Here is a 24486-nt window from a genome sequence, read left to right as displayed (position 1 = left end):
TTATTATACTGAAGCTGTTTAGTTGGTACTTTTTGCTCAAGTGTTCCAAAATTATCTCCTTTATTTTTATGGGGGGCAAAGGAACCATGAGAAAATATTCCCAACTGATTTTTCCTGAAGAGGTAAAAAAGGATCTTCCACCTAAGTGAAAATTGCCCCTTATTATGCTGCCACCCATGTCCCAACTAATAAAAGCATGAATAATAAAGGCAGTAGAGCCTCTAAGGAGAGCAAAGCTTGAGATTTGGGGTGGAATGCCTAATTTCTCCTATAGGAGCAAGAAGAACTTCCAGATATTTTATTATTTGCATTACCAGTGGATTATAAATGCTTTAAACTAGAGCATTCTTCCATTTATTTTGAAGACAGATAAGTAGGATGCCTCAGGGAAAGTTTTCCCATATTTTCTGATCAATATTCACTACTCAGATATCAGCTTATCACTTTCACATTTCAGAGAGGTGGAATGAGTCAATTTCATTTTTAAAAGGTTCCTCCCCTCCTCTACCTTGTCATTTCCTCTGAGCTGAGAAGCTTTTGTGGGTGATGGATAGATGCAAAATGTTTCTGTGTAATGTGGATAAAGGCAGCCTATATTGTTCTGTGCCTCAGTCAGAACTTAAACACAGCAGCCAGCACTCGGAGTGAACAGCTACCAGGTATGCTGGTTTATTGAAACAAACAAAAGAAGAAGAAAAATGTATCTAGACACATTTATAAAGGCAATGTTTCTTTGGTGGAGAGAACAAAGGTTGCAAAGAATGCTGAAGCACAAGCCCAGAACCTTAGCGGTGTTACAGGAACACTCTTGGGAAGTAAATTAAGAAAGGTTTACTTTACTTTTCTATCTCCTGGTCCTGAAGTCTGAAGACTAAACACCATTTAGTACTAGTGGAAAGCAGACTTCAGGAAGAGCTCTGTCACAAATACTAGGCTTAAGACTTTAGTAGGATCAAAACCTGGCTACTAAACAAGTGCTGTTAGCGATCTATGCGAGAGAAATCCTTGGACACTGCTTCTAAAAAATTTACTGTGTTAGATAGGGTAAAATAATGTGGTTGATGCTCAAGGAGGGCAACACTTGCTACAACATCCTCTACAATAGCATTTTTGTTGGATCTACGGAAAGATTTATACAATATTAATTATATCTACTTTCTTCCCAGTAACAGTCACAAAAATTCAGAAATACTATTTTGACTCATTGTCTGGCATAATGATTTGTATCTGATACATGTAGACAGACATAAAGCTGTTGTTCTCCACTAAGACTATAATACAGCTGTAGGAAATAACATAGGAATTGGAAAATATAAGACAAATGAAATTATGATTTTTAAATTCTTAATTCTTGTTCTTTGAATATTTCTTTGTTCCCCACTAAGAACCTGGCTGAAAAGAAATGAGAAGTAGTCACCTTGAAGGAGGTGAGCACGGCCTCATTTTTCTTTGTAAATCTAGTCTGCTTTCCCTCAGCTCAATATACAGACAGTGTCTAATCCAGAGAACAGGCAAATCTTTTCTACATGAACAAAAACACCTCTCTCTAGAGAGGTAAGTGATTGTGAACACATTCCTTTTCTGAGACTTTGAAGGAAAAAGCACAAACCACCCAGGAACAAAAGACAAATTCCTCCTCAAGACATCAGCAGGACTCTCATATACTGCACATTAAAACTAGTCTAACAGATGGAGGTCTCTGTAAGCAAGAAGAGAAAAAGAAATAATATGCTTGTAATAGGACACAATTTAATGGACTTCAGTGGTCTCCTGTTACGACCATTGCTTCTTTTACAACTGCAACTGTGGAAGAGCAGTGTTAAACACATAGGTGGTCTTCCAGTACTCTTGGCTGAGATAAGAGGCAATAAAGAGGACACCTTGAAGTTTCAATTTTCAAGAAATTCCACTGTGTATTTGGATTACTATCAAATTAGAAACTAGGACACTCATGCAGTTCTCAGCGAGGTTTGAAACAAAACCCAAACCCCTATTATTAGTTTCTGCAGAAGCCTCAAATGCCTGCTGGAAATCTGACTTATAACTTCCTTTTTTCCATAAAATATCCCCCGTAGTAACTTATTTTCTTGAGAACTTTAGAAATGCATAGGTAAGGTTACGCAACTCAATCTCTCTCCCAATCAAGCACTACAAAGAGAATTAAACAGTTTAATGTTCATCAAAAGGGTAAATCATCAGGCACAGCAGAGGGCTCCTATGGGAGCCATGACAACACATCAATTGTAAAGCAATCGGGAAAGTCACCGGGAATAAAAGTCACATCAGGAATCACCAACACAGCCAAGCTGTCTGTACTTCACCTTTTCCAGACTAAGTATCAAACTACCTTCAGAAAGGCGGATACCCTAAGGGGACTGAGTTATTGCCCAACCACCAAATCCTAATGGCTGACATTTTACTTATGGATGATCAAGCTTCTCTTAAGGGCAGCTATGAAATATTTGACTTGGGGGACTGAGATAAGGGTCACCTCAATTTCCACAGAGTTTGTTGTCCTGAGAATTTGAGCTGGTGTCTGAGTCACATAAATTGTGCAAGGCTCCTTGTCTCTTATGGCCAGCAAGACTAAAGCTGTCCAGGCTCTAGAATGCTTTCCTGCTCCAAAATATGATATGACTCAACTGACATGCTCTGATGGTATTCAAAACACTGAATAAGTAATTCAGTTAGGGGGAGAAATGCCTGCTGTGGTGCTGTGATTTTTTTTTTTTTTTTGGCAAATTGAACAAATTCAATAGAGGATTTGAGGACAAATTTCACAAATGAGTGCAAACTTTAGTCCTAGTGTCAGAAAAAGGTTGTTTGCTAGAAGTAACAGCTGAGCTGCTGCATTAAAATGTAACATGATCTAGGTTTGAGGGGGTAAAGATGGCATTTTTAGATATTGGCAACTGCTGCTATTACATAAAGGCTGAGATTAAGGAGTACCAAAATTATACTTCAAGTAGAAGCTGAAACTGCTCATTTCAAGACAGAAAAAATGTTTTCCTTAAAAAAACAAGCCTTCCCCTACAATTGAGGCTCTTAAATTAGCATTTAAATCAAGGAGAAATATAAAGGGTAAAAATACTTGGTTTTTCTAGACTTAAAACATGGTTTAGGTACTACAGAGAAGAGGGGTAGGAAAAAGCCACATACATGCAGAAATATAAAAATGTGTCCGTAACAGAATACAGAAAAAGGTATGTATAAAGTCTCAAAGAGAAAGCAAAAGAAAAGAAAACCGTAAAATGTGCTGGAAAAGGAGATACACAAATAGAGATATTCAGTTCTACAAATAATCTCCATTTTTTTCTCAGCATGAACTCTACATTTTGATGATTTTAGGTAGGTGAAGTTAGGGTGCAGCATCCATTGAATCCTAAGATTTTTGGATATCCTATTATGTTGTTAATGTAGTTTAAATGTTGAAGCAGGTTAATTTCTTTGCTGAAAATCTAGCCATCCTGAAATTACCAATAATTATTTTTATTAAGTCATTGCAGTTCATATTTTATCCTGAATTCCTTTGGGTAGATAAATTTTGCCAACTTCTGCTGTATACTGCCAGTAGTGAGAGAAAATCTGAGGAGAAGAACCTTGAATGCATCATTTGAAGGAAACATCCAGTTTCAATTCTCTCATACATTTGAAGTGATGGAATCAAGAGGCTCCAGACCTGCAGAAGGCATCTTGCAAGCACATGTAACAGTGGATAACAGAAGTTTACGAGAGGGAAACCCTCAAATACTCAATTTCAGAAGTGCTCACTGTGACTCACATGGGTTTCTTCCAGACCACATGGCAATATATGGAAAACAGATATCTTAGGAAATTATTAGGAAAAAGAGACTAACAGTATTACCTAATACATAAAAGCAGCTCCAACTTAACCTGAACTCCCTCATCTGCATGGAGTTTATTGCCTCGTTCCACACCAATTAATCTCAGCTACTTAAGCCTAGGCAAAGCATGGTAACTTGCAATTAATAGTAGATAAAATCATGCCTAAGCAGTCCAAATTTAGTTAACATGTTATTATCAACCCTCTTGAGTAATGATTTGTTGGGTCTGTGATCACCTCTTTACCCACTGTGTTTGTTCTTTCCCCTTGCTTGCCCCCTTTTTTTTTTTTTTAAGTTTTCTTTCATGCTGCTCCTTTGGCACAGACTTTAATTCTCCCTCTGATCAATCTGGGATTCATAAGCCACTAAGTACACTCTTGGAAACATTATCTCCAAAGGATGATGAAGCACTTCAAGGGATGATGATTACAGCAGCACATCTTTTTCTCCTGTAGTACATGATAGTGAGTGCTGTCACAGCACACGAACAGGGTGGCTAATACTGCAAGAGCACAGGGAATTACTTATTTCTCTCTGCTTTCCTCCAGTCTCACAGACTTTAAACTGGCATTGCCTCTTTTTATATGAAAAGATCAGCAGCAGTTCCTCTGGAGCTGAACATAGTTTTGAATAGAATCTGGTTCTGCCCATCTTTTATGAGAGGGCTAATTTTTTTGGGGTGGCAGATTGTTGAGCATTATGCATTTCTGAGGGGAATCTGATCCAAAGGGGTACATGCCAGTCACAGCTGTGCAGCTCCCACTTGCTGAAGCAGAAAATTATGTGAGGGAAATCTATGTGTGGGATAAGAAAGAATATAGAAGAAAATACTGCTTAATGTTTTTTACATAGTATTGAACTGGATTTTTGCATACATAACAAGAGTACCATTTTCCCTCATCATTCCACCCAGCAGCACCAACTGCCTAGCATCCACTGAGAATATTCTTCCTTCCAGCTGATTTCCTAGGGAGACAACCTGACCCAACAGTCCTGCATATCAGACCTCCCACCTCACAAATTTTGAACCTGGTAGACAGTTTCAACTGCATTTTAAGTAACAGTAGAAATCTCTAAAGATAATTCAGTTCCTTTATGTTTGTAAAAAAAAAGGGTTCCGGTAGGGAATAGTCAATTTGAGACTCCTGTGAGAAAGAAGAAAAGGCTGAATGCAGTCTGTGGGGAAGAACTGGATGTGACAGACAGATGGAATTATGGCAGTGGGTGGGAATAAGTAGGAATCCAGACCTCATTAGTCCCACTGCTCATGAAGTAACTTGTTTATCTAGACACTACAAGTGTTATTTTTTTAAATCTGTGTTTTTTGACAATCTTCTATCATAACTTTATCTTGATTTATATCTAGCTAACCCATTTTCCATAATTTCAGGAACTGCATCTATCATCTGTTGCCAAAACAAGCAAATCAGAGCTGTTTTTCAGTGGACTCTGTTTTGTAAATACTTTCATTTAATTGACTTGCAGCTATCAAAGGCACAGAAATGATAGTGAAGATAAAAGCAACAATTTCCTAGCACAGTCTAGATTTGTATGACTGTTTAGTTGTAATTTTCTGACATCTTTCCTTTAAACCTGCTCTTACCATGAATTGCTTAATGATTTAGCTGTTTTCTTAAGAGCTCTGCATGAAAACATTTGAATAAATTTTCTGTGTGTCTCTTGAAGAGGCAAGGACATTTCTTAATGAATGTGGAAAAGAATGCTCTATGTAATTATGACATTGTGGAAGAAGGGGCAAGAAAAATAGAGAAAGAGGGAGGCAGAAGAAGGACTCTTTCACTAGGAAAAGTTTGAAAAACACTGAGACATATATTACTTCTTAATATGCAACTGAAATGCCTTAAGAGCCAAGAGCCTATTCATTGTATTAGTGATTATTATTTTAGATGGAGGAATTTAATACACCTACCTTGAAAAATTAATAAAAACCCCCATTTCATCTGTAGTTTTTCCCACTTAAATCAAGGTTTGGATGTTAAGTCTTACTTTCGGTATTACAAGCTTGGAAAAAGTTGATTAGACCACAAGCTCACTGGCTTGTCCTCAGTGTTGCAGTTCTTTTATTTATAAAAATCTGTGCATAATGCTATTTACTAGGACTAAACAGATAATTCAAACTGTGTGTCTCTTTAGGACACAGTGGAAAAACACCTTTTGTTTTCACTCTGAGGTGACTTCTAACAAGAGGGCAATCCTAAAAGGCCAATGTACTAGAGTGTGTCCTGTTTGTGGGCCAGTGCTTGAACACGAAACACATTCTGTAAACTAAGCAATACAACCACAGCTTTCTTACTTTTCTTCTTTAGATGAAATTTTAAAAATCATCTCACAGAATAAATAAATTGATCAGAAAATAATCACATGTTGCAAATTCCTGGCACTTACTCAGAATGACATTTTTGAACAGCAGTGCACTGTTTTCCTTTTGGTTGCTGACCACTAGCCTGAGATAAAATTTGTGTTTATTTGAAATACACCTTACCTGTGTCTCTGGGATGATAGGACTATCTTCAGGAGAAATTCTAAAGAAAGTGGATAAAGGCGACGACACGATAACAGGGTTTGGCCTTACAAATCCGCTTAGATCACAACTGGGAATGTCATTCTCTTCCTTCTTCATGACAAGGGTATCCATGACATAAAAGACATTCCAGGGAATCCATACTGTGTGATACTGTGTCAGGAATGGTGATCGCTCAAACACCAGTGTCAGAGACGCACCGCCATTTGCTACCAAGTCAAACCTAGGAAAAAACCCCAAGAGGGCTAGCTAGTCAGCAAATTCCCAAAGCCACCCACAGCCTCTATTTTACTGATTGATTCTTCATTCCATTGTACTGCTCTGAATGCAGAATGGCTCTACTGGGAACAATGGAGAAATCAATTAAATTACATTATACTGCACAGAGAGAACAGAGAATTTGGGATGCTGCGTTTAAATTAAGCAAGTTCTTCTACTTCTAAAGTATATAATAATCAGTATGTTTTACATTTTAAGAATGTACAAAGTACAACTTTAGTCAATCAGTCTGCTAATGTCTTTTTTTGCTGTTATTTTATTATCTCAGTTTTACAAGCAGCTCTTCAGTAACACCTTTGCTGTCTTTATGACTTATAAGCGCTTCAAAAGGAACTTACATTCCATCCTGGCGAGTGATTGTATATCCATAGTCTGGATAGTGTAGGAAGGAAACATTGACTCCAATGAGTGGTGTTCCATCAGCAGTTAATACTTGGCCTCTTATGACAGATGCAAGACTGTGAAAAAGATGAAGGATCAAATTACCAGTTAAGGGGTTTTTGTTCTTTTTGCATTAATAAAAGCTAGTGAGTGAACACACACACATCCACCCTTACCCCGCTACCCACCCTTTTCCACATGCTATCAACTATCACTTAAAAAACATTCCTCAGACTCTAACCCTTTTACAAGATCACATAATTTACACTGTATAAACAAATGTCTTAGAATCCACAGATAATAATTTTGTTTCAGTATGTTGATTTTACTTGGGTTTATTTTGTCTGTACTGAGTTACTGAGATCAGAAATTAACTGAAGAATTTTAAGAACTTATAAACTCTATAGGTTCTCACTCTAAGTCATATTTCTGGCAGACTCTTAAAGAAAAATGTACTTTTCAATTAGTATCAAAGCAATCTGTAAAGCTGCAGGGACTATGAAGTACAAAATTTAAAAGAGCAATAAGGAACATTGGTGCAACAACTTTTAATCAACTGCTGTGCCCAAACACATTAATGCTGTTAAATTACTGCAAACGCAGTAGTTCTAGTGTAAATCATCTTCTTTCACTCAGTGAGATCCCAGACACCTGCTTCCTGTTACTGGCTTATTTTCAGGTCATTACTGCTTCATAGAGCACCAGTCAAATAGTTTATGCAATTATACTGTCGTGCACTTAACAGTTCTATTACATTAATTCATAATTTATATTATTTAGTGAGATCAGTTTAAAAAGTGCAGCTTTGCTTTTCCTTCTGAAGTGTTTTCATTGCTTTGATATATTTCCAACTGTGCTAGCCCAAATCAACTGGTTAAATAAAGATTTATTTAACCATTAATGAAGTGCCCTGTTAGAATACAGATACTAAGCATGGCAAGTACCTTCTGGAACCTAGTGGCACTGGTAAATTGAATTTTGCAGGAAATGACACAAAGCAAGCAATTCAATATATTAAGAGAAAAGGTCTTTGCTCAAAATCCACCCCAGAAATTCATGGTCATAGCAGATCTCCTCCTCACACGAACCTCACACTCTCCGGTTTCTTTTGTGTTCATGAGTACAAGGTAAGTCATGCTCACCTCTTATTAAAAGGGCTTTCCCCAGGTATGACATGGGTGCTGTCTGTTCCAATGAGGAAACTGATCCGGTCATAAAACGCTTTGGCAGCTTGCTGAGATGGCGACTGCTGGCTTTGGCTGATGATATCTTGGGGATCAGGCAGTCCACGACAGTAAGGCTGGTTTTGGCAAGAACTCTGCAAACAGCAGTCAGGATCCATACAGTCAACTAGCCCATCTGTTGGCAGAAAGTCACACAAATGAACAAACTCTTCCTCCTGCCCCTGTGCATTGGAATGAGCCAGCCAGCAGGGAGATGAAAAAGTTATGTAGTATGAAAGAATACTCATAATTAAGATTTTAATGAATTCATTTTCAATTAAAAAAAGAGAGTTTGTTTCCTCTGAGTTCTTAAACTCCCATGGAATCCATGCAAGCTGAATATACTCAGTATCTTGTAAAAATGAACCTATTTATTCAATACTTTCCTAAAAACATGTTGAACAAACCAGAAAATGAAGGCACTCAGGCTCTACATACACTTTTAACTTATAAATATTAAATATTTTAGGTGGGCCTAATTAGCTTTTATGTGAGGTTATTTGACTTGCTAGAGAAAAGAAACAAGTAACTCCCATTCTGCTGTTTTCCTCAAGTTTTTTTAGCAATATCTATGCTGTAAGTACCTTTAAATATTTCACAACATGTATCAAGGTGGATTGCTTTATACCTTAGCAGAAAGATTTTGTTGCTAATGGCAAGGCAATTTCCACAAGTTTTTTACATGAAAATGTATGAGAGAACAAAATCTGTATTTAACATTTAGATTTTATTCTGAATAAACTGATGGGAAATGCTGGCCAGTATAAACAAGATTTAAACACATGGATGCTTTTATGCTTATGTGCTGAAATATTCCCATATGTGGAACATTAGATCTGCCACATCACTGGAAATCTAATTTGATGAAAGATTAAAATCAAGATCAAGTTGATAACTACTAATTTGCTGTAAGTAAAGTCATAAGGAAAATGAGCCTGGAAACGTCAGCTACAGAAAATTTCTAGATTAATGTTATCTGGTATCACAGAGCTGATAATTGTTTCCCCAAAAGAACAGCAAGACTGAAATAGCTCAAACATTTTATTATTCCATTTAGATTAGAGAGGGAGCTTGCTGCACTGAACTGAAAAATACACCAATGCAGCATTCAGAGGAAACCCATAACTGATTGTCTCACAAAAGAATCTGCCTTTAGAGTAAAACTTCTTTCTGAAGGGAAAAATATCATCCATTATTGTTCAATCATATGTTAAAAGAGTGTAAGTAAACAGAGATCTTCTAAAGGTATTCTTCTAAGTATTGCTGCACTACATGGATCAGTTAGAAGACAGGCAAAATAGTAAAGGAGTGGGATTTCTGTTCTTTCTCACATCTAAAATTCTTATTTAACTTGTCTGACTTTGAAATCAGTTGAGGGAAAATAAAAGGGCTGAAAAAAGCATCATTAAGTATATCAGAGTTTAAACTTTTTTAAGAGACAAAAGAACCCATTGATTTTTCCTGGGATGAGGATATGCCAGAGGGTCACATTGCCATTCAGATAGACACTGACAGGCTGGAAAAATGGGCTGACAGGAACCATGTGAAGTTTCTACAATGGGAAGTGCAAAAGTGCAAAAACCTGGGGAGGAACAACCTCCTGCACTGTAACATAGCTTTGTGGAGAAGACCTTGGGAGTCCTGATGGACACAAAATTATCATGAGCCAGCAACACGCCCTTGCAGCAAAGAAGGTGCCAACACCATTCTGAGATGTGTTAGGAGTACACAGCTCTGTGTGCAGGCTGGGCTTTCTGGTAGAAGAGACATGGACATCCTAGAGGAAGCTCAGTGAAGGGCCAATGAAGACTGTTAAGGGCTTGACGCATCTCTCCTACATGGAAAGGCTTGAGAGAGTTGAGCCTGGAGAATAGAAAGCTCGGGGAAGATCTCATCATTATGTACAGATACCTGATGGGAGGGTGTAAAAAAGTCACCTTCCAGTGGTGCCCAGCAAGAGGAACGAGGCAATGGCCACAGACTAAAACACAAGAAATTTGGTCTAAACAGCAGAATTTTTTTTTTTTTTTACTGTGAAAGTAGCTGGATGCTGCAACAAGTTGTTCAGGGAAGTTGTGAAGTCTTCATCCTTAGATTCAAAACCCAACTGGGTACATACCTGAGCAACCTGCTCTAGTTAATCTGGCTTTGAGCAGGGGGTGGGACTGGATGGTTTCCAGAAGCCTTTCTAGTCTCTGACTAGATTTTCTAGTCTCATTCTTGTAAAATATTAAACCCTTTCCTAGCTGAAGTACTTGTTGGTTTTTACTCCAGAAGTCTGGATTAGTGTCAAAGCTGGGGGTACTGACGGTTAAGACAGTATTTTTGGGGTATTATTTACTTGAATGGTCCCCCATGCAATATCTGGTGCAGTTGCCAAAGAAATGCTCAGATTTCTCCATTCATCTTTGTTAGTTTATAAAAAGCAAATGTACATCTGGAGTATAGTCTGCAGGTCATAAAACTGCACGAAATTGACACCTTCTGAACTAATCAGCTGGAAATGCATTTTTACAAGCCTCTCCACTAACATCAATCAGAGAAAGAATCTCATTTTCACCAGCCAAGATACAGGGATATGCTGTTTGTTATTTTCCTGTGCAGTTTATCAGTAACTTGCCCAGGCGAGTGACGGATGGTTATGAATCTGGTTCCTTATAACTTGAGAAAACATTTTTCATTCTTCCTCTGTACTTATGTGGCTAGAGCTATCTAGTACCACTAAGTCAAGTATTCTATTGCACTGTGTGAAGCAGAGTAAAATTTTCTTCCTGAAATGGCTCTGTAAAATTATTGGTGAATTTTGTTTAGCCTGAAAAATATGAGACTTAGGTTCAAGAGTGCCTTGTCACTTATATCACTCAAATGTGACAGTGAAATTATAAAGAAAATAGAAACTCCTACAGGCAGCTGGGCAGCCATTATCAGTCTCAGAAGGCTATTTATATTTTCTTGTTCTAGATGTAAGTGGTTCTATATACAAAAGATGTTATAACCACTTTATTGTTTTCTTCCTCAAAAGCTAAAGTCTAGCTGTAAAAATCTTGACTAATGTTACCCTTCCCTTTGTTGCAAAATGCAATGAATTGCATTGGAGCATGGACTGTTGATGAAATTGCATATTTGGAGAGATTCATAAAACCATCAAAACTCTGCTCTTGTGAGACCCCACCTGCAGTTCAGTGTCCAGCTCTGGGGCCCCCAGTGCAAGAAGGACACAGATGTGTTGAGTGCAGAGGAGGCCTGGAAGATTACCGGGGGCTGGAGCATCTTTCCTATGATGATAGGCTGAGCAAGTTGGGGGTTTTCAGCCTGAAGAAGAGAAAGTTCCAAGGACACCTTGTACATCCTCCAAGTACCAGAAGAGGGCCTGCAAGACCTGGAGAGGGATTTTGGACAAGGGCAGACGGTGATGGGACAAGGATGAATGGATTTACACTGAAAGAGGGCTGGTTTAAATTAGATATAAGGAAGAAATTATTTACTGTGAGGGAGGTGAGGCACTGGAACAGGTCGCCCAGAGAAGCTGTGAATTCGCCATCCTTGGGAGTATTTAACACCAGGTTGGATGGTGTCTTGAGCAAACTGGTGTAGTGGAAAGCGTCCCTGTTCATGGTAGGGGAATTGGAACTAGATGATCTTTAAGGTCACTTTCAACCCAACACAAGCTTTCTCCTCTCCAGTCTCTCTTTATGTGATTAAGTAAGAGGAGTCAAGACAGAGGATCCTTGCAATGCATGTCTTAGAAATAAGATGTATCAGTAGGACTGTTTGCTTTTGAATGAAAAAAAACTGCTGGAAGGAAGAAAAATGGAGGGACAAAGTAAGTCCTGGGCAAAAGATCTGCCAGTGTCAAGGGGAGATGGTACCCAAGGACCTACGTAAATCCCATTCTTGGTAAATATGTTGATTATATATTTAGGAAACAAAAATCTCCATAAAGTGAAATTCAGTGCCTACACAGGAAGAATATAGTTTTGGAACTATGATGCTCGCCATTCCACCAGATCAATTTTGGTGACTTGCAAACTAAGGCAAGAGACAGGAAAGGAAAGAAAACTGTATAAACAAATCTCAGTTATCCTTACATACTTCAATTTTGCAAAAGGTTATAATGAATGCTTCATTCATCAAAATGACTGCCTGTAGGAACAGCTGGTCAGAAAAGCCAGAAAAACACAAACAGCCCTTGATTTATTCCTAAACAGTGTGCAAGGGCCTTGCTCAATGTTACTATTACAGTAACTCTACAAGCATACCTGTAGTATACTGAAATTCAGCTTTACTGTTGAGTGAAGAAGCCTAAAATATGAAAATGTGGGGCTCCAAATGAGTTCTCACTCTAGAAAGAAATATTGGAGCCACTGTGGATAAGTCCCATGATATATGAATTCAGCATTCACCAGCTACCATAGATGCAATCAGAAAGCTGAAGAATAATGGGAAGTGTCAGAACACAAGCCAGAGAACATAAGCATGCCACTGTATCACTCCTAGTTCAGGTAGATACTTCCTGAGATTTCCTTAGCTTGGGTTATCTTTGCACTTAGCAACTCTTCTGATATTCAAAATATTCTGTGGAAGTAATTCTTCACTTTAATTAGCAGCCTGTTAGCATATGAAAGAAAATATAAGTTCACATCTACCCTATTAAGATGTTTTGCTAAGCAACTGCTATTAGCCACTATAATAGAAGAGGTTTAAGCAATCTTTAGGCTGAATTTGTACTATCCTGTGAGGTTTGACAGGAACCGGCTGTCCTAGACTACACAAGTAATTAAAAAAACACAGGAGCACTAAGTATACTTTGCTTTATTACAGTATTTGTTTTCGTTTCAGCAAAGAAAGAATATTAATGATCCCTTAAATCTTACTCGTGGAAACCTGTAACTATGCTAAATAATTGGATAGGACCTAAGACCCATCTAAACTAAAGAGTAAACAGCAAGTCCTCCTGTTTCTTATTCTTCCTACAGCGATAACAAAGCATGGCTCACTTTGTTCAAGTCTAATAGTGGCACCTCTTTTCGCCAAGAAGTTATGCTTATTCTACCCACAGACAGCTCTGACTTCCCCCTCCTCACAATTTCATTAGGAGTTTAATTCAGACTAAGATCTGCTTGATGGACACACTTTCCTTGTGGGCTGCTAAAATGGAAAGAAAAATCCAGTCAAGCACAGGGGAAAATAAAGAGTCAGTCTTAACAAGAATGGAAATTATTTCTAAGACTCTGAAAAATCTGTATTAAAAGGAAGGTAAGTATTACACATCATGTGTCAATAGTATCTAGAAGAGAAAATACTAAGGTACGCTTTGATGCCATTATGATTTCCTATGGAGAATATTGCCATTGGGATCCTTAGGATGCTCATGTTCACAGAATTTGAATAATCAGTCCCAGAAAGAGCTAAGAATCAAAGGAACAGCTGACACTTTTTTAACAAACTGTGCTCAGACTAATATATGAAATATATTCTACCCAGTGTAACCACAGCCTATCAAACAGGCAACAACTAAGATAACTTTAATTATATAACCACTGAGACTAGTGAGATGTAGATCACACTACCCACAGTCATACTATAAATTCATCACAAGTGCTCAGATAACCTAATCTCCCACGACAAACAAATACAGCAGAATACTTGTGCCAGAAGAATGCTCGTACACCCTGTAGCTGTCTGAAATTTTAATGGCTTGTGTGGAGATTAGTGTGTTGATTGCAGGAAAGGAAAGCAATACTTCTTCTCTTTTCAGGTAGCTTACAAAGGAGACTTTCTTTCCCTAGTTTTTTTATGTATAATTCCATTTTTAATTTATTTGTTAAAATTTGTTAAATTTTAACCCTTCTCCTCAGCCACAATGACTGAAGTGAATATGCACTGTACTGAAGCATATAAATTAAAATAAGAGAAATGCCATTGACAAACAGCGTTATGCAGGCCAATCACCGCAAAACAAGTGCTTGGCCAGCCCCTTCCTCATGCATAGTTCTACAATGATGTCCATAAAGGCAATATGAAAAAAGGAAATGAGAGAAAAAATCAACAAAATATCAGCATTAGCTATTTTTCCCCAAAGTCATTCTTTCTTCTTTAAGTCACCCTGTTAGATTGTTCTGCTCCAATTCCTTGTTCCTTTTCCCCACAAGAAGCTATTATTATTTTCAGTCTGAAGGAGAAACTTCTTTTATCTTGTTCCATTAACATGTATTCCTGTTCACCTTCTTCTTCTTCCTCCTACCACTCCATTACCTGGTCCTCACTGTTGCTGTCACATGTCACATCTTATATGATCTTTAACATTTACTTAATCTCTTTTAGTCTATTATTGGGCTTGTAATTAATTTTTTCCCCCTGCATAAGCTATTTTTTTTCTTCAAATTTTTTATGCTTCCACCTAGTTTCTCCTCCTCCACTCTTTGTCTCTCTTCATGTTTGCAGGTTTCTCTTTTTTCCTTATCTTGTAATTTCTTGGCCCACCTGAACTTAATTCCCCAAACAAGCACATCTCTGCTGGAACCTGCGTTAGACTGTTTAGGCCCCTAAGTATGGAAAACTGCCTCAAAATATATAATATGTAATCGAGAAGGATGACAAGCCAAGTGATGCATACATCATTGGCTTACAGTTTTAATGGTGTTATTTTATTTCTCAGGAAGTAAACGCTGCTGTTATTTATGGTTTGTGATGCCTAAGATCCCAGCTGCAGTAGGGATATGACAGCAAAGAATCAACCAGCAATTGCAGAGGCATACACATTCTAAAACCGAAAGACAAGTCCCAGATGGCTTTATCATCATCCAGAGGCCCTAATGAAGTTTTTTATCTCTTCTCTGAATCTGAAGGTGTTAAACAAAAAGAATTGATGAGAGAAGGGGAAGAAAGACAGACAATAAAAGCATTATGCTGATCTAATATTGGACTGCATTCACATTTACTCTTGTCTTTGTGGGTTTTTTTAATATGATTCTGGAATCATGCTAAGTCACAGTCCCTCTAGCTTCTCCAGACTACAACAACAATCATAGATTGATTCCTTAGGTTAGCAGTCTTGCCTGCATCTTGCTGCAGATTACCTGTCACCTGAATGACAGACTGTGGAAAAGTAAGCAAAAAAAAAGGGCATCCTGTCAGTTATGTGAGCATTCACAGGCTATAGAGACCTAAGATCTCTGTAGGCTGGGTAACCAATTGTTTCCAGCAACTGCATCATAGTACAAAACATGAACTCCCAGTTCAGCCTTGGACAATTTCCTTGTGTGGTCACCGAAATTTTGAACTCCTTCCTTTTTTTCCCCTCTACAACTGTTCACTGAGTTGAAACTACGTTTTTTTCCAGTATAACAGAACACTGCAAGAAAACTAAGGTTTTCTTATCTTTTTCTAAGTACACATCTCACCTGTCACACGCAGCTTGTAAGTCTTTGCTGATATGCTGTAAAGAAGCACCGAAGACCACGGCATATTCTTACAGACATAAGCGAGAGTCAAATGTGTGTATGGTTCTCATGGTCAGTATTTAATCACCTGATGGAAAAATCTCCATTCCTCAACATGTTCTCCCCAGACTTCAAAGATCCAGTTGGTGTCTCTTACCTCCTTCGTTGTCCTTACTGTCAGTGCAGAGAGTTTCCATGGCTACGTCACAACCTGCTCCCCTCCATCCTGGCTGGCAGACACAGTGCCAGCCATTTTGGTCCAGCGTGCATCTCCCATTGCTGTTGCACAAACCAGGGCAGCCCTCTGTCGAAACAGACAAAGAAAAAGCACAAGTGATTTAAATATTGTAATAATATAAAAAGAAAAGAAAATACAAACAAGGGACACTTACTGGGAACAGGCCTTAAGAACAGCACAAATACTGTAATTGCACATGGAGTGGAACAGCAACATTACCTGGGGAACGTAATTCTTAACAAAGTGGCATCTTTGATTGGCCTGACACTTGAGACACCACTTACCTGTACAGGCAGGAAATAAATGCACCAATCCTCTAAATACCTGCAGGCCAGACAAAATTAAGTTTGGTTTTTTAATTTTTTTTTTCAAAGTCACAAGAGATGAGTGCATAGTGCAAACACAGCTGTGTAAAATGATACATTTTTCTGTGCTCATTATTTGCTCTATGCAGTATTGATTAATTACTGGCACAAATGATTAAGCTCCCTGTTACTACGAACAAATCCCTCCAAATTCTTAGGCAGGAAAATGGGTATGATTTTAGGCAAGTAATAAAAGAGAAGGTTAACTTTATCTGGTCTCAGAGTTGCCGTGTATTCATGTGAAATTACAGTGCGTTAAATAATTGCACAAAGTATAGGCCAGTTTTAATGACTATACTTTATGCCAAAAATACATTCCTTTTCACAGAATAAGCAAAGCCCAGGAATAGTGAAGCAGCTTAGCATCTATTCTAACAAACATTAGGATTCAGGCTGCATACGGATGGGACAGGACCAACAGGATTTCCAACTTAATGTAATAGCTGTGCGTATTTGATTACTTAGGACGGACAAAATGAAATACCATAAGGACCACAATAAACATTGATAGACTGAACAAAAACACGGTAGTGACGTGCTTCAAGACAGATAGCAGAAAGTGATTTTTTGTGACAATCTCCCTAAGGCTTTTGTGCTGTTACCTTTATATCCTATCTTGTCTGCTTTTATGGCCAAGGAGGGAAAATTTGGGAAACAATTAACATAATTTAATATATCCAAAATCGATAATTGTTTTCAGTCTAACATTGCATTAAAAAACACAGTTTCTGTCACTTCCTAGTGATGAAATCTGGCATGCAGCCAACATGATCTGTATGAGGATGACAACGCTATAAATATGTAGATTTCAGTGCTCCTTATCTATGACTATGATAAGACACTGACAGAAGCAAGTACAGATATGGCACTAACTATCTTACAAGAAGGTGGCTACAAATCAGATATTTCTGGACACAACAATTTTCTGTAAACTTTCATCCAAAATCCCTAAGTAACAGGGTAAACAATTATTCACTTTTTAGGACACCTATCTTTGTCAACTAACCTACTGATCCATTTTGGTTAAGCTTAGAGTGGTTTTTCAGAAGTAAGTTGCTTTTTTCTTCTAAAGAATTTTGAATTTACTGACTGTTTTCACCCTTGTAGCTCCAAATTACAAACATATAGAAAAGAGTTATAAAGGGTGCTTAACTCTTGTCAAATCACTTTTAGAAGGCAGAGAATCAGGAAAACATCTTGTGAGGAAGGATGGGGATGCTACAGTTATGGATGCTGTGCCATCACGCCAGGCTGAAAAAAAAATTAGTCTTCCTACTTTTATTCTTTCAGACTGCAGCTGCTAGTAGTATCTGTTAATGTACTGAGATCTATTATTTTCTTAATATTTTTCTATTCAACTTATGGAAGACTTACATATATAATTGCAATACTGACAAAGAAATTTAGGAGTCAACTGGGTACACTCAAGACTTATTGTGTGAAAGCCTGGATATTGCCATCAATATTGCCATATTCTAATGAAAAAACACAAGGAATAGAGAAAGATACTCAGGGAAAGAGGGGTAGGAATATTTTAAACATTTTTCTAAATCAATTTTTCACCATAACTGAAGATACAAGAATCTTTGCTGTTTCATGTTAGGTTTTAGCATCCTTGAACGTCATAATTCAGAATGTTGCATAGACTATAAAAGATTTTTCTAGACTCATACAAAATACAAGTCATAATTTCCTACAGATTTTCTACATTCAGATAATCAAAAGCTTAAAAGCCTTGGGAATTCTATTGATGTGTCAGAATATAAACACACTCAAGATTATCACTTTGCTTTGTTTCCTTAATATTTAGGGCTTTGTTGGTAAAGGTCCAATGACAAAACTAACAAAAAAAAGTTCCAAACAGCAAATGAATACTATCTTCAGTTATTGGTTCAGAATAAATCTAATACATGTATACAGTTTGTACATAAATGTATAATTACTGATAAAGTGTTACCATATAACAGAAGCAAAATTTTGAGATGAGTTGAAAGCCATATGAGTTATATATAAACCATGGAATGTATGTAAGAGAAGATTCTTCTGCCCAGACTAGTATGTTTTTAACTGTATATTAATATAAAAAAACCCAAACCATGTAGATAAAGGTATGTCAAAGAGCAAATATACAGTACCTTTCACTATCTTATCCAAATAGTGAGCTTGAGAATTAAAAAGAAAAAAAAAAACAGACAGACATTTCAGAAGTGTCACATGAAACAAGAATTGTTCAGAATTCACATGCAAATCAAGCAGGTGCACCTAACATGAGAGGCCTTACATTACAAAATGAAAATGTATTTCAAGGCTTTTAAAAATGCAAGAAATTCTCTTTTCAGCAAACATCGTCATGAATCAATGAAACTGTTTTAGAAAGTAGACCTCCAAAAGCAAAAGGGAAGCTACATTTCTGAGACTACATTTTCTTCTGACTTCTCTTCACATGCTTTGATTTTTTATATAACAAAAAATATAATCAAAGCTAGTTAAAAAATTCAATTTTCAGCACAATGTAAGAGCAATTCCTTAGCTTATGAGCTTCAAAACACTAACCATGAGGGAAGATTTTTGATTTGCAGGTCACTCATGACTGACAGCATAACCAGCACACTATCTTAATTCTCAATGGATTAACAGGATTTTTAGGAGGATTTTTTTTTTCTGCTTCAATTCAGTCACAGTTACTTTTCTGAGCACACAAACCAAGTATGTAAAATAAGCTGTATTGTAAATATGGGGTGGAAGAGGGCGTACTGGGGTTAGTAGCATGATGATCCATTTCATTTTGAAAAGCAGGTGAAAATTAAACTTAGGCTTTAGATGTATAAAAATAAATAGCATGGTATATACAAGAATAGCAAAACTTCTTTTGTAAGTTATGACACTTAAGATTTCACAAAAGATTTGAGGAGGCAGATGGATGAACGACATACAGAGCATAAGATGGATTTCAAGCAGCAGGGCCTACTTTTAATACATGAGACACAGCACAGATGGGCAACATATTCCCTCCTTCCTTCCAGGAAACAGACAGCAACTGCAGTTGTGTGAAAGGGGTTAATGTCATATAGCAAAGCCACCAGGTCCATTGGAGGCTATCAAAGCCAGCCACCTACGCCCAAGAAGATGGAAGGCTACAGACCTCTGCAGCGGGGACATGCCTAGCTGAGCCAGGAATATTGGATTCAATCCCCTGGTTTTGCTGGGGGCAAAGTCTCTCAACTCAGCCCTCATGGCGTCTCTTTCTTTTAAAATTTGACTTTCCTAAATCTCTGATGGATGATGGCCCCTGTCTGGCAAGTCCTCTGCCATTGCTAGGATCCCTTTGGATGGGCAACAAAGACCTTTCCAGCTGCAGCCTTTCCTCCAGTTTGGTTGAACAGAAAAAAGCTACTCTGGATTCCAAGGAGGGATGTGATATATATCAGGAGTTACAGTCACTGCTAGAACTAAGAGGAGGAAATTTTCTAGTTCCTTTTTCCTGAAGAAAGTGTCAGGTGTCCACTACACAGCTCTTTTTTTTGTTTTTCCCCTATAATGGTAAGGTTAATGCAAGACAAAGTAAGATGAAAACATCAATTACAGAACATTTAGCACAGCAGCAACAAACTAGGTAGCTTTTCACATTAAGCACAAACAAAAAGAAAAATGATACAGCTACATTTCAGGGTGGATCAAATTCTTCTCTTACTCATCCAGTATAATTCCCCTTGCTCCTATACAGCTTAAAACATGGTATGTGCAGAGGAAAAATCAAGCTTTATTTCATAAAATGAAAGCAATCAGGTCTGTCTGGGGAATTCATCTGTCCACCAGTAAAACATTAAATGCTCTATCCTCTACAAGTGTATGGATAGGTAACAGAACATTAAAACAACCTCCTAGGCAAGTGAAAACAGTCCCTGCTATCCCAAGCCCCCCACACTATTTATCTTCAGAATCCAATCCTCATTAAAAAAATGCAAACAAACAAACAACAACAACAGAAATCTCCTAAACACAAGAGAGATTAAGAAAATGCTGTTTTAAGATTTTTTTTTATCTAGCAGTCTTATAAGAAGTCAGCTCCAAACCACAGAACTGTAGAACTCAGAAAACAAGTTCTACCTTCCAGCATCCTTTTACTCACGGTCAGTTGACATTAAGGACAACGTTAGAAACTATTTTGGTTAATATGCAGCATTGTAGAAAAACCATAAAGCAGAAAATTAATGACAAAAAATTGTATAACTTTGCAGTGAAGTTTAACTAGCCATGCTGTCTTCCTTATCTTCATGGCACGGCAACTGAAAGAGGAATGAACCTGTGTGGAAATACAAAATACAAGCCTTTCCCCCCCTCTGTATACAGAATTCCAGGTGGGATTTGGAGCACTTCAGTAGGATGGAGCATCTCAGCAGGTGCTCCTTGGCAAGATATTTACAGATCTGGCACATAAAGGTTATCTTATGTCCTTAAAATGTCTAATTACAGACCAGACAATATACCTACAAGAGTTTTCTTGCAGAGTTTAAGACTGTGCCATTTAAAATCTTGCTATTATCTCCAGAAGTAGAAGGACTTCATACAACTCCGAGTGGAAAAAAGAAAAACAAAAATGAAGGTATAAGATTTGTATAACATTTTCTAGGCTACTCAAAGCCCAAGAAGATCCAAGTTGCACTCAAAATTCATACAAAATAGAATAGAAATGATGCCATCATGGCATCATGTGTGGGTATTTATAGAAATATGTGACAGATAAATGATTTTACAAAGAAATGGTAACAATCAGGCAAATTCGCATTTAACAAAGCATATTTCTGAACCAATTAGAACCCTGACTTTTTACGAAAATTTATTTAATGCCTCCCATTAGTTTCCTATCAAAGAGATGTAAGTCAGTGTCTTCCTTATTCATATACTACTTCCTCCAGGTATGACAGAATAGCCTAAGAATAAAAGTACATATTAAATCCATTTATTCCAATCAGCTCCTGTTTAAATCAGCATGAGTCACATACCCATTGATTTGATGTTCCTTAATTGGTACTTATAACACCGCTTTATTCTGATTATTCTGTCATGTGGGATTACAATGGTGACATGGTTCTAAATGCTGTATAGCAAATTTATATCTCTATTAATTTAAATCATTATCTTCCATCAGACATCTTTACCCATCATAATCTTTGTAATCTGTACACTAGACTGTAACATGCCCCGTGTTTTTGTAATGTATATGTAGGCCCGTTACAGTGTCAACTCAGTAGCTCAAGTCATGAATTACTTTGGTGTAAGAGCAGATTTAACCTCACAGCACCACCGGACATGAAGCAAAACCACAAATTAACATGACCAAAGCCATACTGACTAGGTCAGCCTAAATAAAAATACTTGTTTTTTGTTTAAAGTTTTTTTTTTTTTACTTTTGACACCTTGAAAGTATGAGTCAAACCCTTGCCTCCTCTCCACTAATACAATCAGCTTTTTCCCTTCCTTACTGCATTACAACCTCTTCCTCTAAAAGAAAACAGGAGAAAATAGAAAGAGAAAAGAGAACCAAAGCGGGGAAGAAAAGAAAGGAGAGATGATGAAGAAATAATTTCAGTATTGGCAACAATGAAGAATGCTGTTTGCTCCTCTCGGATCAAGCTCTGCTTTGCTTCGTCTCCTCATCTCCCACAGTTCCTTATTGCAGTTCCCATTCCCTGGTGAATGACTGCATAAGTATCTCTGCTTTTTTTTTTATTCATGCTCTCAGACACAAATCCTCTACAGGAATATGTGAACCAGATACCTTGCATCAGTCACGTTTACACTCTACATAACCTTGCACCAGGTGTCATTCAGGGAGCCAGCAGGTTTTTCTTGGAATAAAAACTGACCGTAAGTAAACTATGCTATGTTGTTGCCATATTGTTTCCCTTAAGCTTTCCACACATTCATCTGTTTGTTTAGTGGTAGAAAGTTTTAATACCATCACTTCTTTTCATTAATTTTTAGTATTTGTATAAAACTTTGTTTATAACCCATATGCCAAAAACCCCTGAACACATTAGAAGAATACCATGACAGTGGCCATGTCAAGCATCCAAAATTTAGGCAATGATGGGTTTATGGCTACCTGTGCAAGTTTTATACACTTCTTCCCTTGTGAATGTGCAGAGCTCACAGTCCTCATTCAGCACTCATTCTCTCAGAAACAACAAGCCGCTGATGCCCTAGTAGCAGGCACACTATGCTAACCTAAACAAAGAAGCAACAGTTCTCTTTCAGACTTTCCTCTCACCTTCCTCCCTAAGTCACAATTATTTAGCACACTATCTTCATAGTACTAGTATGAAGAGAATACATTCTTACCTCATTTTACCAGTAACTAAAGCATAAAAACATCAGAGTGAGAAATCTCCATTCACTTGCCTATAAGCACCTATGATGTGATTTTCTGGAATACTTAGAATTATATAACATTTCATACACAAACCAACATTTTAAGCAATTCATACATGTGCAAATCTTGCTCACAGAAAGTGAAGAACAGCCAGAGAGCACTTCTTTAAAGTCCTTATTTGTGAGCAACTAACTGAAATTACATGTTAGAATCAAGGGTGGAATCCAGATCTTCAAAATCATCCTTAACCAGTTCATCCTGTGCACCAGTCTCTTCTTATGAACATTACTTTTTACTCCCTGTGCAGCCAAGCAGTAGCAGGGGATGAAACATACACTATCAGCGGTTTCACAGGCACTTGCCAGTGGAAGAGAAAACTTACTGCAAGCTTTAGGGAGAATACAATTTGTAAACAAGTTTTGGTGCTTGTTTTGGGGGAACTGGTACAAAATCCAGAGTGGACAGCTCTGATCTTACTTCTCTAATCTACTCAAGACTCAGTTCATGGTGGTTTAATCCTCCTGACATGGCCACCAGATCACCCTTATTTCCTCTCATTTCCACCCAGCTACAGTTTATTTTGACATTTAAACCACCTTTTGAACATAAAACCACAAATAACCCTTGTAATATTTAAATCTAGCATATCTTATCCTACCCACAGCAGACCTAGGGAATAGCATACTGATTCGTTTAGGTGACTGTTTCCCTTCCAAAAAATGACAAAAAAAAGCATGCATCCATATGCAAATTCGGAGGAGCTCCATGCCTCTACCAAAAAAACTCACAGAAGTCCAGAATTTACACAATTTTAAAGCTACTCTTGTACCCTGTCTTCAGAAGGGTTTGCTCATGTCAAATTCAGCATCTCCTATAGTGTTTCCTGCCTGGCAAACTGCTTCCTAACTTGGATTTGTGCAGCTGATTATTCTTAAGCACGGAAGACAGCATTTGTTGAATTGCACCTTATTTTTCTGCATAGTCTGTGCTATTTGTTAAAGTAATTTTAAATTCTTGTCCTGTCTTCCAAAGTGCTTGGGGGCAGCAGGCTTTGGTATCATTTGCAAATGCAATTCCTTCTATTCATCACTGAACAGTACTGAAAGCACATGTTCTTCCACTGTAAGCAGCTCATAGTCATCATCCATTCTCTGAGTTTGTAAGAACCTTGTCTTAGACATACCATATGTTCAGAGCATTGCTGCCAATAGAGGAGGATTACAAACACTCTCCCCTTTTGATACTTTTTTACTCCTAAATTTCCCTTTGCCCTTCTTGTAGAGCACATGGATGGAATTATAGTTTCACACAATTTTATTTCTTTTCCTCCTTACACAGGCCAAAACACTGCTGTCACCCTGAACTCACACCTTCCTAATCATTTATGCATTTTAAATATTTGCAGAAAGACCTGACTTCACTGCAATTTATCCTTTGCCAAAATTGCAACTGTTCTTTGCAGCAATCATTTATGGGATTTATATACAAAGGCATGTAAGCATATTATCCTTTAGATTTTTTTGTTCTGGAGACCATCCCAATTTTACTGTAAAGTAGGATTTCTAATCATTATTACTGGAAAGCTACATATGTATTAGAATAAAAGGTTCAGTTACTTTTAGAATGTAGTAGGCAGGAAATTTGTGACTACTGGTCACAAATCATGAGCAGTGTTGTTTCCTATTTAATATTAGTTTAGCAGGAAGAGGATTTAGAAGAAAGGGGATATGCCATTAAGGAGTTAAAACTATCCCAACATGTACAGGCTGAAAAAGTTCAAATGCCCATTTGAATCAAC

At 37.5% G+C, this 24486-nt stretch overlaps 1 protein-coding gene across 2 annotated transcripts in view; it reads right to left on the bottom strand.

Annotated features, from left to right (window-relative positions):
- TENM3 (teneurin transmembrane protein 3) overlaps positions 1–24486 on the bottom strand; it is a 419680-nt gene that overhangs the window by 51759 nt on the left and 343435 nt on the right. Inside the window, exons 17-21 of one of the 2 annotated variants that reach the window (XM_058837711.1) lie at positions 18451–18477; positions 15870–16016; positions 8190–8406; positions 7005–7124; positions 6349–6610 (exon numbers count right to left, since the gene is read on the bottom strand). In XM_058837711.1, the coding sequence (XP_058693694.1) occupies positions 6349–6610; positions 7005–7124; positions 8190–8406; positions 15870–16016; positions 18451–18477 (773 nt within the window). The remainder of the gene's footprint in view (positions 1–6348; positions 6611–7004; positions 7125–8189; positions 8407–15869; positions 16017–18450; positions 18478–24486) is intronic. The other variant, XM_058837712.1, reaches the window with a different exon arrangement.

Source organism: Poecile atricapillus, chromosome 4 (genome assembly GCF_030490865.1).
Source record: "Poecile atricapillus isolate bPoeAtr1 chromosome 4, bPoeAtr1.hap1, whole genome shotgun sequence".
In the NCBI taxonomy this organism is placed as follows: Eukaryota; Metazoa; Chordata; class Aves; order Passeriformes; family Paridae; genus Poecile; species Poecile atricapillus.
The sequence above is the reverse complement of the archived record's forward strand: the minus strand, read 5'-3'. Positions and strand labels throughout refer to the sequence as shown.